At 34.2% G+C, this 12746-nt stretch overlaps 1 protein-coding gene across 5 annotated transcripts; it reads right to left on the reverse strand.

The window, feature by feature from the left end:
• Positions 1 to 968: 968 nt before the first annotated feature.
• On the reverse strand, positions 969 to 12070 carry LOC134696787 (uncharacterized). 5 transcript variants are annotated; one of them, XM_063558736.1, is made up of 5 exons: positions 11965 to 12070; positions 6072 to 6191; positions 5072 to 5607; positions 3548 to 3699; positions 969 to 1957 (listed from the first exon to the last, which is right to left on the reverse strand). In XM_063558736.1, the coding sequence occupies exons 2-5, from the start codon at positions 6113 to 6115 to the stop codon at positions 1415 to 1417; spliced, it is 1275 nt and encodes a 424-aa protein (XP_063414806.1). In that variant the 5' UTR covers positions 6116 to 6191; positions 11965 to 12070; the 3' UTR covers positions 969 to 1414. The 5 variants fall into 5 exon arrangements, with proteins under 5 accessions (XP_063414806.1, XP_063414820.1, XP_063414813.1 ...); XM_063558750.1 differs by lacking the exon at positions 6072 to 6191 and having other exon boundaries at positions 11965 to 12058; XM_063558743.1 differs by lacking the exon at positions 11965 to 12070 and having other exon boundaries at positions 6072 to 6251.
• Between the last annotated feature and the right edge of the window lie 676 nt (positions 12071 to 12746).

Below are 12746 nucleotides of genomic sequence, written 5' to 3' on the forward strand. Positions count from 1 at the left end.
CCTCTTTACAATATAACAATCATACAAATTCTCCCTATTTTATATGTTTAACAAAACCACATTTGTATCTACTTGTCCAAAGTGCCGCTCTTGTAAATCAGTGATTGCTGTTTGTTATTTTTGTGTTTAGGAGGTTAACAGACAATATTGACGTATTGTATTTTTTCATTTTGTCTGGCCTGCCACAGTATGCGATACTGAGGTTTTATTATTCGACATCTGCGCAAGCCAAGGGTTAAGTTCCAATGCCTTCCTCTCCTGGAAAGAAGGGGATTGGATCGTCACATTTGGCTAGCGAAGATGTCTATCCGGCGGTGACGGAGTAAGCTATTTGTATACAGGTGTAATTTTCCAGAAGAAAGAAGACCTGGATGCTTCATTTGTTATTTGCATAATCCTTATGTTATTCAGTTATTTATGTATGTCCATTGCCCTTTGTTTCATTTTCATGGTTCAGCTGCTGTCATGCGAGTTTCTCACTTATTATGAGTAATGTATAACCATATTTGGTCTACAGGTTCAATGCAAAGTTTAAAAAGTCCGTCAGACAGGTTTCAATTGACCTCGACCTCATTTCAAAGATCAGTGATCAAGTTTAAAGTTGTGTGTTTAGGTTCATTTCTCTACACTGTGCATCATGTTTTTAAAATAGATTAGAAGAAAAAAAAGATATGGGGGGTATTAATCCATGATATAAAATCAGAACATGCACAGCAAAAAACGCAAAAAATCAAATTAATAGCGCTTTAATTGCTCTTCTTCATCTCAAAGTCACAGCGGGGCCTTCAACACACATTTGTCTTTGAAACTTTTTAACCTATAGACATATTTAAACATTAACATTAAAATATATATGTGGATTTGTGGACTGGTAAACGTGTGCTTCACCACGGAGCCAAAATAGCTCTCACCTAAATGTAAGTTTAAGACGGCTCCTAGAACCGGAGCAGATTGAAACAATTCGGGTAGACTTTGGCGTAAACAATATTTTATTATGAATTATACAAGTACATTTTATATACACATTACAATGAGGATCTAGAAACAATCAACAAGTGCTTTAAGTTATGTTAATCTGTCTTCCTGGTCATTTGCTGGTAGACTTAGTTGTAACACCACCCAATCGGGTCCGGTTAAAAAGAACATACTGAATAGAGTCAAAATCGTTCCTACGCATAGCCTTGCGTTATACCACACCATGTAGAATATGTTTATTGGTTATTTAGGAATCAACTGAACTGGTGATCATTGTAAAACAACTTTTCGACTTTTCGTCTGGATAATTTTGATTTATACAAAAATGTATGAATCATAATATAAAAAGGAGGGCATTTTAATCCTTTAAGCGGAATGCATCAATAACTTATCAGTGTAAGATCCCTTTCAGATAGAAAAATTTTAAAAATATGATGAGTTAAGGTCTAGCTCCCTCGCTCTCTTCCTCTATTATCTTATCTCTCGCTCCCTCGTCCTCGTCTATTATCTCATCTCTCGCTCCCTCGTTCTCTTTTTTTATTATCTCATCTCTCGCTCCCTCGTTTTCTTCCTTTATTATCTCATCTTTCGCGTCCTCGTTTTCTTCCTTTAACATCTGATCACTCGCTCCCTTGTTCTCTTTCTCTATTATTTCATCTCTCGCTCCCTTGTTCTTTTCCTCTTTTATCTCATCTCTCGCTCCCTCGTTTTCTTTCTCTATTATAGAATCTCTCGCTCCCTTGTTCTTTTCCTCTTTTATCTCATCTCTCGCTCCCTCGTTCACTTCCTTTATTATCTCATCTCTCACTTTCGTCAAAGCTTGTCCAAGTAAATTCAGTCCTTTCCATGTTGACCTGTCCCAAGCCAAGGGGTCATTTTTATGAAGTCCAATACCCCATATCTTGTCATGTGGACTGGTCTCCACTATAGTTTTAGGATGAGTCTTAACAATAATTGCCTTAAGTTCTGCATTCTGAGAGAACTGAAACACACAAACGAAAAACTGTTCAATTTATGGTATACATTCAAATACTACTAGAACACACCCGTGATATCGCGGGTCTGTGAATGAATTAATGTATATAACTATGCGCAAGCCTTATTTTAGTATTAGTATTGTCATCTGATAAAGTCATGCCGATTATAAGATACACAGTTTCCTCTGCTTTCAAACGGTTTGAACCCGTCGAACTGGAACTTATCAATTATTGGTAATATTAATTATTTGTAAAACAAAAGGTCCTGGAATGGAGTATTTTTTAATCAACAGCATTGTAATATATTAGTTATGAATAAAGTTGAATTCTGTGATTCGCTGTTTTATGTCATGCATGCCCACAAACAAATTGAAAAGTGTACCGATACGCCTTATTTTTAGCCCAAATTTGTTATCTTAGAAAGTCTTACTGATTAAAATACTACAATAGGTAACAATTTGACAATTTAGTACGGTCAACCCTGTGATTATGACCCGTGTATATGGCATATTATAATTAATCCCGAATACACCGTTTGGTGGTGCGCCTGTCAGATGCAGAACGTACAGATAAGGTAATAGGTAACAGGTGAATATACTATTGGTATCGGTATCGGACTCGACCCTGAACTTCTTAATTATTGGCAATATTAATTACGTGGAAAACAAAAAGGCCTGGAGTGGTGTAATTTTTAATCTACACCTTTGTACTATATTAGTTAAATATAAAGTTGAATTCTTTGATTCGTAGTTTTTACGTGATGACGGCTGACAAATTGGACCTCGTTATTTTAGTATTATAGATATTCATTTTCTTTCGAAAGAAATAAAGCATGCTGTTTGTCAGTATATGTATTGTAATATAATACTTTTTACTAAACCTTTTCTATACAAAATCTACAAACTGTTCAATAGAGAATGTGACAAAGAATTTATTGACAGAATTATAATAAAATGAAGATATGCATCTCATTTAAATGATGAGTTGATTTTGATTGAGTGAGCGTGTTGTTTTCTTCAATGACAATTCCAGGGGAAGGAGGAGTACAAAGAAAAAATATTTTCACCTTTTCTGCACCTTTGTATCTACGAATCAGGTATAAGTTTCATCAAATGTGAACGTTTGTAATGACCTAAGCTCATATTTGTGTATTTGGGTACCCCTGGAATTTCTCGGAGAGAAAATATTGACTTAGAATCTGCTAAAAAGAGGGTGTCTGTCTTGCTATACGGAATTTATAAATACGGAGTCACAACCGGATGGAATGATGACGTTTAACGCGATTTGTGTCCCTATCTTAAAACCATGTATTGTTCAATCGCAGTTCAAATTTGCAGCCATTCTTCTAGTCTACATACCATGCATAACATACCTATTGTATAAATGTGTTAATTTCCTGAATATGCATGAAATATATGCCACTGGACGTTAAAAAAACTAATCGATGTATCATGACTAAGAAAAGGAGAAGAAAGATGTTATTCTTCCGATTTAAAACTATGTTAAACTGTGTTATTGCCCTTACTATCAATGAGATATTTCATTACAGACATAGAATATATCGTCTATACGTTAAGTAGCAGACGACTAATTACCTTTGCTTTATTTCCTCGCTCAACGATTGCCGAACAATGTGCATCCCAGGTTTTTTGGTTAAAATATTTAACCTGTCGCCCTAATTTTTTATGCCTTAGAGGATCCGTTTCCTTAAGTACCTTTTCTGCTATATCTTTGTCTTTAAACAACACTGAAAATGAGAAGAAAAAGGAAATGTGAAATGCTTCCATGTGGGCTTTTCCGCAAACATTTAAAATGTGTGTATTCACAACATGGTCATGAATGACCACTCAGTCTGGTATTTGAACATCACTGGTTATGGCAGAAAAACAAAACGCATTTGAAGTATAGGAGGTAAAACTTCTTAGGAAGGTGAAAAGACTAGTAATCGAACGGTTAACAGATAGTCGGATTTTCTTCGTATAGATGTCGTTAAATACCAGCCACCCGACACAATGTGAAGCGTTCTATCTCATTCGCTGTGCTCACTCGCCAAAAGGGACCACAGTGTGTCTTGCTGCTGATATCTTATGATAATCTATACTGAAATAACAAGGAATTAATATTGAAAAATTCCGTTGACTGGCTACACTTTAGTCTTATATTTATTACAACAGCGTCCTAGTAGGGATAGTTATTAGGATTGGCGGGAAAATGTTCTCTCTTGACTTTTTTCAAAGCTTTATCATTGGCCAGTTTAAGTTCTCAAAAGCTATTGAAAAATAAGATGTCATAAGACTTTTACAAATGGCTTATAATTATACATGTAAAAGATTTATAAAAAAGAAAAATGGGTCCATGGTTAAAAGTTTTTAAGGCATTCAAATGGATAAATCCATAGGATTTTAAAAATATGACTAAATTCCAAAACATGACAAGCAAACGTCCTTAAGAACCTACTTCCATTGGTCCATACAAAAGCAATAACAACACCTTGTTAACTTGCATGTGTTTCAGATTTCTTCAACGTTATATACAGTCCTTGCAAGGTCGGCCCTGGCTTGCGCCTTTTTTTTACATTTAAATAATTTACCATATGGTACGTAGTACTGTAGTTCTTAGGAGGCACGCAAAACTGCTACTAATCCAATATCAAAATAAAAACACGCCCACTAACGCCATATACTAAATGATACTCATACCCGTAGCCAGGGGGGGTTCGGGGGGTTCGGACGACACCCCCCCCCCTTGAAAACAAATAAGCACTGTTAAAGTCGATGTTCTGTTCGAATTGTGACTGTTAAAGTCGAGTTTGTGAGTCAAACGAACCCCCCTTTGGAAATTCCTGGCTACGGGCCTGATACTCATGGTCTAAAAGTGTCTGATATTCCAAGAAATATATAGATAGTAAGATAAATGCATATCCGTACTTACCACGAGACCAAGAACGGTATAACATTCTCGGTGATATATAGGTCCACGTTTGATATTACATCAAAAGTTATCAAACTTTTCTTTTAAATTAATGTTCAACAGTTAATTGAAAGCCCAAAATAAAGACAAATACCTGTTTTCAAGACAAATTCACCCAATACTACAATAATACCTGTTGCATGACTTACTTGCTTTGCTGTACATCATAAACTGTTCAGTACAATTGAAAGTTATGCCATCGACAGTAAATTCACATGGGTAAAACTGACTGTAAGCAAAGTTTGATCCCCAAAAGAACTCAAATTCCTGCATTGCTTTTTGTAGTAGAGAAGAGTTTTTACTTTTGTTTGCATTTCCATGTACCCCTCTTTGATTTGGACGAAACTCGTTGTATTTTCTGGTTTTGTTAGATTGCCAATGTCTGTCATTTGATCTCCGGTATTGCGTGTGATTATATTCTTCACTTGCGGAATAAGTCCCATATCCTTGGTGTGCTCCTTCGTCCTGATACGGATAGCTAGTGTTTCCATACTCGTATTCGTCTCTTTGATTAAAAGAAACATCTTCAAATTTTCTTTGTCTGTTAGGTCTGTTAGCTTGTCCTTGTCTGTTGTTTGTCCCTCTGTTTGTCACGTGACGGGAAGAATTCCCAGAAGCTTGGCATGCTCCTTCGCCCTGATACCGAGGATAATTAGCGTTTCCACTCATCCTGTTTTTCTTTGCTCTGAAAAGTATAATTTTGTATTCGTAAAAAATCTCGATGTCTCTTTATGACTTCACGTCATATCTTTTTTTTTAAATAAACAGGTTTGGTTTCCAGAAAATGTTAAAAGCCGTTGTTGTGCATGTTCTGACTGTCCACAAATTTTCTTCTTGCATTCATAATAGTTTTAAGATTAATTGGTTGTATTCGAGTATAACTAGAATTTAAATTTAAGCCGGTAACCTTTAAGAGGGGATATGATATCCCCGATACTACTTCCTTATCCCAACTCCTTTCCCCTCTACTCCCAATTATACTTCCATTCCCCAACTACTAGACGAGAATCGTCAAAAAAAATCCCCAGAATATCCCTATTTCACTCTCACTCCTCCCACCATTTCCCCCGGCTTCAAGCACTTGCTTCAAGCCCTCTCATTGCCATGATCCTTATCAATCTCCTCATTTAAAGTCAGTGTAAAACTTACAAACCTGTGCAGTAAATCATACGTTGTACCAAGAGCCTTCGCATTTCTCGAAAATGTATATTGATATCATGACACCATTCTTTTATATTACTTCACAACTGTTGTTAACCGAAAACGAAACTACAAACGAATAGGTTTACTCAATATCATTTACTATAAATAGTTCTTTAACTAATTTAAAATATTTTTTGAATATTCATGAATATGAAAGATATTTATAGATATTCAATTATATACCGCGAAATGTATTTATCAAAGATAAAATAAAGTTTAATATGTTCATCATTAAATTTTAAGACAAATGACAAATGAGTTTTAAAAGTAATAAATTATGAGACAGTCAAGCCGTTGTCGCTAGGGTATGTGATACATGTTCATTGTTTTAGTATTGTACAACTATATTCCGGTCTCAGATTAAGAGGGTACAGCGCATGCAAACATGTTGAACCCCAATCCAACCTATTTTACATGTGCCATTTCCAATGCAAAGAGCCTACAGTGGCGGATCCAGAAATATTCATAGGTTGGGGCCCACTGACTGACCTAAAAGTGGGCAGCTCCAGACCCGCTTCAGTGATTCCCTATATAAGCAACAAACTTTTTTCCAAAAAGGGGGGTCCGGGCCCCATGCCCCCCCCCCCTAAATTCGCCTATGGCCTGTAGTTCATTGGTTATCGTCGATTATTCTGTCTTCCATAATAGTTTGAAATTGTTGCGCACATAAATACTATTTACTAGTTTACTTTTCACATAATGTCATATCAATTTAAAAGCTGACTCTACGGTATGGGTTGTGCTCGTTACTTTAGGCCATAGTGAGCCGTGATTGCTACAATCTTCCTTTTTTTGGTATACATAATCCTCCAGGTGCGGGAGTTTCTCGCTGCATTGAAGACCCATTTGTGGCCTCTGGCTGTTGTATGCTAGATATGGTCGGGCTATTGTCTCTTTGACACATTCCTCATTTCCATTCTCAATGTTATAGGCAAAGAAAACATTATTTTAATTCAGGATAGTATAAAACATATAAACATAAGCTCAGTTTCATGAGCTTCTAGTAAATTAATCGTACACAAGACAAATTCAGTCAGCAGGGTTTAAGGATATAAGTTGTTCGGTCGGCTAGTCAAAATGTTGTCTGTGCTGTATTAAGAACCCTCTACCAAAGTTTAGCATGATTATGTATACAAATTGCGTTTTTTTATTTAACGACATCATAGGTTTGAACGTTGTTATCAATTTAGACTTGTTCATGGTTTTTTTCGTTTGGGCTTGTATTATATTTGCCTTCGAGTTCATGTGATCCGTTCATCCTATTTCGAGCCTCTCTTTCAAAATGCATGAATCTTTCCTAAACTGAGGCAAATGTTATGGCCTTCCAAATACCGTTTTGATTCCTAACATCACTGAAGGGACATTAATTGTCAAAATCCGGATATGGTGTACAAATTTGCACCTCATTTTTGTGGTTTACAATCTTTGTCGCAAGTTTATTTTTTCTGTTTGATATTAAATTAATATTAAAATCCATTGTTTTTACATCTTGTTATCAATTTATTTGGCAATCGTCGATGGCAGTCAGCAGGGTTTAAGAACATCCGTTTTTCGAACTGTTAGCCAAATGCGTTTTGTTAAAATATACTTTTTCACTTTTTTAGTCTTTTCGAAAATGTTGTTTGTGTTGTATTTGGACCCCTCTACAACGAAATTGATTTACATGCACACTATAACAATTGCGGTTTTTATTCAACGCAATCATAGGTTTGAACGTTGTTTTCAATTAAGACTTGTTTATATATAATGTTTTATATCAAATGTTTTAATGAACAGGAATGTGTGTTCAACTTCGTACTTTATTTGGCCCTTTAGTTGATCGTTTCTGATAAGTCTTTTGTAGACGAAACATGCGTCTGTCGTACATATCAAAAGGCTGGTATCTTTGGTGAGTTATGTTTTTGCCACATTTATGGCTATTATGTTTCCTGATGTTGAAGTCATAAAACTTTGCTCAGTGCTCAAAATCATGCTCGAAACACAAAATCCAGTTTTTTGATTGGTTGATTATTGAGTCTGAGTACAAAAATTGTGGTCGAAAGTTTCATGACCGCAAGGCCTGGTCTATACCTCCGTCCCGCTTCAGGTTAAAGTTTTTAGTCAAGGTAGTCGTTGATGAAGTTGAAGTCCAATCAACTTGAAACTTGGTACACATGTTCCTTATTATATGATCTTACTAATTTATTGCCAAATAAAAGATTTTACCCCATTTTCACGGTCCACTGAACATAGAAATAATAGTGCGGATGGGGCATCCGTGTACTTAGGACACATTCTTGTTTTTCATTCTACTTTAGTTCTGTAAATGTGTTTTACTAGAAGTACGTCAGTGTATTTATGGTGCAGTCATGGCTTTTACAAATGTCATGGTTTATAATAATTCTATAAAACAATTAAAACACACTACAAATGTCGCATTATTTATCTATTTTTAAAAACTTTATTTCATATATTAAAGACATAAATAAACAGATCTATATTTAAAATTTGTACCCAATGTTTATCACAATAAAAAGTTCAAATGTGATCAAAAAATAAATATACATGTATAAAGTGTTTAAAAAAATAATAAACATCTTAGGAAGTATGATATGTTACATCATAAAAATTAATATAAATTTAAACTAAGTGTTATAAGATAAATAGATAGATAGATAAAAAAAAAACAAGTGAATTAAATTTCATAAATATAAACAAAGTAAGTGATAAAAATAAATCGTACTTAAAATTTAAAATGTAAAACGTTCGTTGCTCAAAACACTTTTAGGTAATAAATATTGTATAATAAGATCAATATCATATAATTTCAGTGCATTCCAATCAGATATTAAAACAGACCGCACGAATCTCGATGTTTTAAGTCAATCACATGATGTAACAAAATATATATTTAAAGCACTTGTTTCTTTCTACTAATTTCGGAGATTTTTTAGAGAAATGGTGGATATAGTAATAGTGCTGCAATTATGATAATATTAACCGTGTAAAGTGAAAGTTTAATTTCTCATTTCAATCGTTTTATGTGTCTGTTTAAATGTTTTTACAGGTTTGTACCTTCGTTATTCCAGACTTGGTCTACGACTTTTTCGAATTTGTGTGCTTTCTTCAATGTTTCTGTGAAGTATGTTTTTTATCAACCAAATTGAAATATGTATCCGTATCTCAATTCTGAATGCTTCATTGTTCTCAAAGTTAGTTTGCATTGATAAGATTAGGAATACGTTTGTTGGTTCTTTGTCAAACGTCTGTTATTTTTTCTGCTCTGCTGTTATTACTTAAACTTGTTTCTTCCTCATCGACTTTTTGGGGATCAGAATCTACTAATCTATTCATTGTATTTTCTGTCGTTCTTTCTTCCTTCGTTTCTGTATTTTGACATACAGTATTCTGACTAGTTTCTTTCTTCATCAACTCATCTCTCACATTAGTCAATGCTTTTCCAAGTAAATTTTGTCCTTTCCATGTTTTACAATCCCAAGCCAATGGGTTATTTGCTTCGAGTCCAATACCCCAAATTTTGTCCTGAGGACTAGCTTCGACAAGCACTTTAGGATAAGTCTTCAGAATAGTCGTCTTAAGTTCTTTATTTTGTGAGAACTGAAATAAAGAATGGTTTGGATTATACTGTTCCTCTGACATTCTTAAATAATCAATTTAGCAGCTTTTTTATATAAGGAATCTACAAGGAAAGTACAAAAATCGGTCGTCATCATGCATCCCAAATGAATGTTACTTAAATAAGCGTTCATTATCACTGAACTAGTATGTATTTGTTTAGGGGCCAGTTGAAGGACGCCTCCGGGTGTGGGAATTTCTCGCTACATTGAAGACCTGTTGGTGACCTTCTGTTGTTGTTTTTTCTATGGTCGGGTTGTTGTCTCTTTGACACATTCCCCATTTTCATTCTCAATTTTATTTAAAAAGAAATGCAGTTTACTGATATAATTGAACCCTATCAGAAAAATACAAAAAACAGAAAAATCTAAAAGAACGAATTCAACCGATTCAGCATGGTTTTTCTTTAATAAAAATTGTTTGATGGTTATTTACTGTAGAAATATTACCTTTGCTTTATTTCCACGTTCAACAATTGCTGAACAGCTATCATCCCATAAGCTTTTGTCAAAATTTTCCACAAGTCGACCTAAATCCTTCTGTTTACGAGGATCAGAGGTATTGAGTATTTTTTCTGCAGTTTCTACATCCCCAAATAATACTAAACAAATATAAAGCTACATATAATACACTAAAACCTTGAATAAGTGCATCAAATACAAGTTTTTGTTAAAATAAATCCGAGGTAACAGTAAATGTTCAATAACTTAACGTTAAAGTTCGTAGTAACATGGATAATTTAACTGTACTGAGAAACTCATATTCTAAAATACAAAATAAAACAGTAGATCAATTAATTAAACAGAGGGGAAATAGATGCAACTCTCTTGGAAATTCTATATGGAAATCATTCATATGTCTACACATGTATTTATCCTTCAACTGTGATCTACGATATAAAAAAAGAACAATTCTCACCTGCTTTGCTGTGCATCATAAACTGTTCTGCACAGTTAAATTTGATCCCATCGAGAGTGAAATCACTTGGATACCACTGACTGTAGGGAGAGTGTGATCTCCAAAAGAATTCATATGCCTCGAACGCTTTTCGTCTCAATGCTGCATTCTCTTTGGGTTTTTTATTTGGATCACGAGTAGCTCCTTTGCTTGTTTTTGGATCTCTTTTATTTTTTTCATCTGTTTTCACTTGTCCATTTTGATTTTGTTGCTTATTTCTTTTGTCTCTCTGTTGATTTTGGATATTTTTGTCAAAGTTGTCTTCAGGCTTTACATACTTTTTGTTTTTAGCTTTTGCGCCGGTACTTGCTTTATCGTCATTGACATCCACTTGTTGTTTGGACAGTGTCTCTGAATTACAAGCTGCCTCAATATTTTGTTTATGTTTATCGTCCGTGTCATCATTTGATTTAGCACTTATAGCACTTAGTTGTGTCGTATCTCCTTTACCACTTTTTAAGCTGACGTCCTTCATATTTTTATTTTCTACATTAACTGGTTTGATATCTTTCATAGCATTATTTTCATTCTCACTGGCCCCTTCTGTGACCTTGTTCAGATCAGACTTCTGATCTTTATCGGCATCTGACTTTGTGTTGTCCTCACTTTTGTTTGAATCATTGGATGTTTTCACATTATTCATCATATCCTCCTTTTCGTTACTGCTTTCAGCACATGGACCCTCTTTAGTATAAGATGCTTGGTTTTTCTCGACAGTAACGTGACAGTCTGCGTTATATACTTGTGCACCTATCTCAGTATTAACATGATTTGTTTGACTGCTGATATCAAAGCCGTTGTTTTCTTCCTGATCTTGTCGTCATTAACGTCAGGCTCCTTATTATCCTTCTTTCTTATATCTCAATTTGTCGATTCTTTACGCATGGACATATTCAGTTTGACTTCAGGCTTTACTTTAAAAAAAATCTGTAAAACTTAAAATTATTTTAATAATATGTATAGTTATTTTAAAATATGAAATTACGTTAAATAATTGATATGTTTCAACGTGTCCCTAGGAACCGCTCTTTTTAAAGACAACTAATTGCGTAATATTCATTTGGGCCGAGATTTATTGAATTTTCATATATTATGCAACTTATAACTGTTAATTCTGTATTTGATGACTGGAAGACATAATTACAGGTAAATGTGTAAATAAACATGATAAATGCGATTCAGTTATCTTAAATCATTCGTACGATAAATTTCTAATCAAATACTGTTTTATTTACAAGTTACTAAATCATCATTTAAATAAACTTACAGCATAAGTAACATACCAACTGATCTCTTCCACATAAAAAAAATGTATTTCACAAGCGACAGAAACAAATCGAAAGTTGTTTGGCAACGCCCACTCAAAACACTAAATATAATTATAAAATCGGATCGGATCAAGCCCTCACGATCCGTGAAATTAATAAAACAAATAAATTGGGTAATGCTTTGGCAAAAAACTTGAAGTGAGTTTATGAATTTGTACATCCCTGGCTTTCAAATGTTTCCTGATCCTCAACCTAAGGTGGAAATATTAACACAAATTGTCTCATAGTACTATCAATGTCATCGTAATCTGGTGCTCCAATTTCTCCAAGTATATCTCGCGGTACTTTGGTTTACTTTATCTTCTTCTATAGGGAAAACGGTAGTATTTAATTTTCCCAGCATTAGGTTGGCCTTTTGTGTACCCAAGACAGGTGAAGGAAGTCAAATTAGGAGCGCTGTGATTGGATGTATGGTACAATATATTTTTTTTATTTATCTATGAATAACTGCAGTGTGTAAATTTATAAAATAAATTTTAAAACCTATTGAAATATTTTCTAGATAATTATTCGAAAAGGCTTACAAAATTTCAAAAATTTGGTGCAAAATGACGGTGGGCATGGATAACATAAACTAGCTCCGTTGGAAATTGGTCATGCTACTATTTGGCTTTAATTTTGAGAATACAATAATAAAGTTCTAACACCACACATAACTGTTTTGTCCAGGTTTTTATTATAAAAACTGGTAAATTTAGAAAATGTTAGTATTGTCGCCTAT

Source organism: Mytilus trossulus, chromosome 1 (assembly GCF_036588685.1).
Source record: "Mytilus trossulus isolate FHL-02 chromosome 1, PNRI_Mtr1.1.1.hap1, whole genome shotgun sequence".
Lineage (NCBI taxonomy): Eukaryota > Metazoa > Mollusca > Bivalvia > Mytilida > Mytilidae > Mytilus > Mytilus trossulus.

Bases quoted from the DNA above. Each gene is read 5' to 3' on its own strand.
- LOC134696787 (XM_063558736.1), bottom strand. From the start codon at position 6,115: ATGCGAAGGCTCTTGGTACAACGTATGATTTACTGCACAGGTTT. The intron at 5,608-6,071 runs GTAAGTTTTACA...TATACTTTTCAG, and splicing joins ATGATTTACTGCACAGGTTT to AGCAAAGAAAAACAGGATGA. The intron at 3,700-5,071 runs GTAAGTCATGCA...TCTCATTTTCAG, and splicing joins TATGATGTACAGCAAAGCAA to TGTTGTTTAAAGACAAAGAT.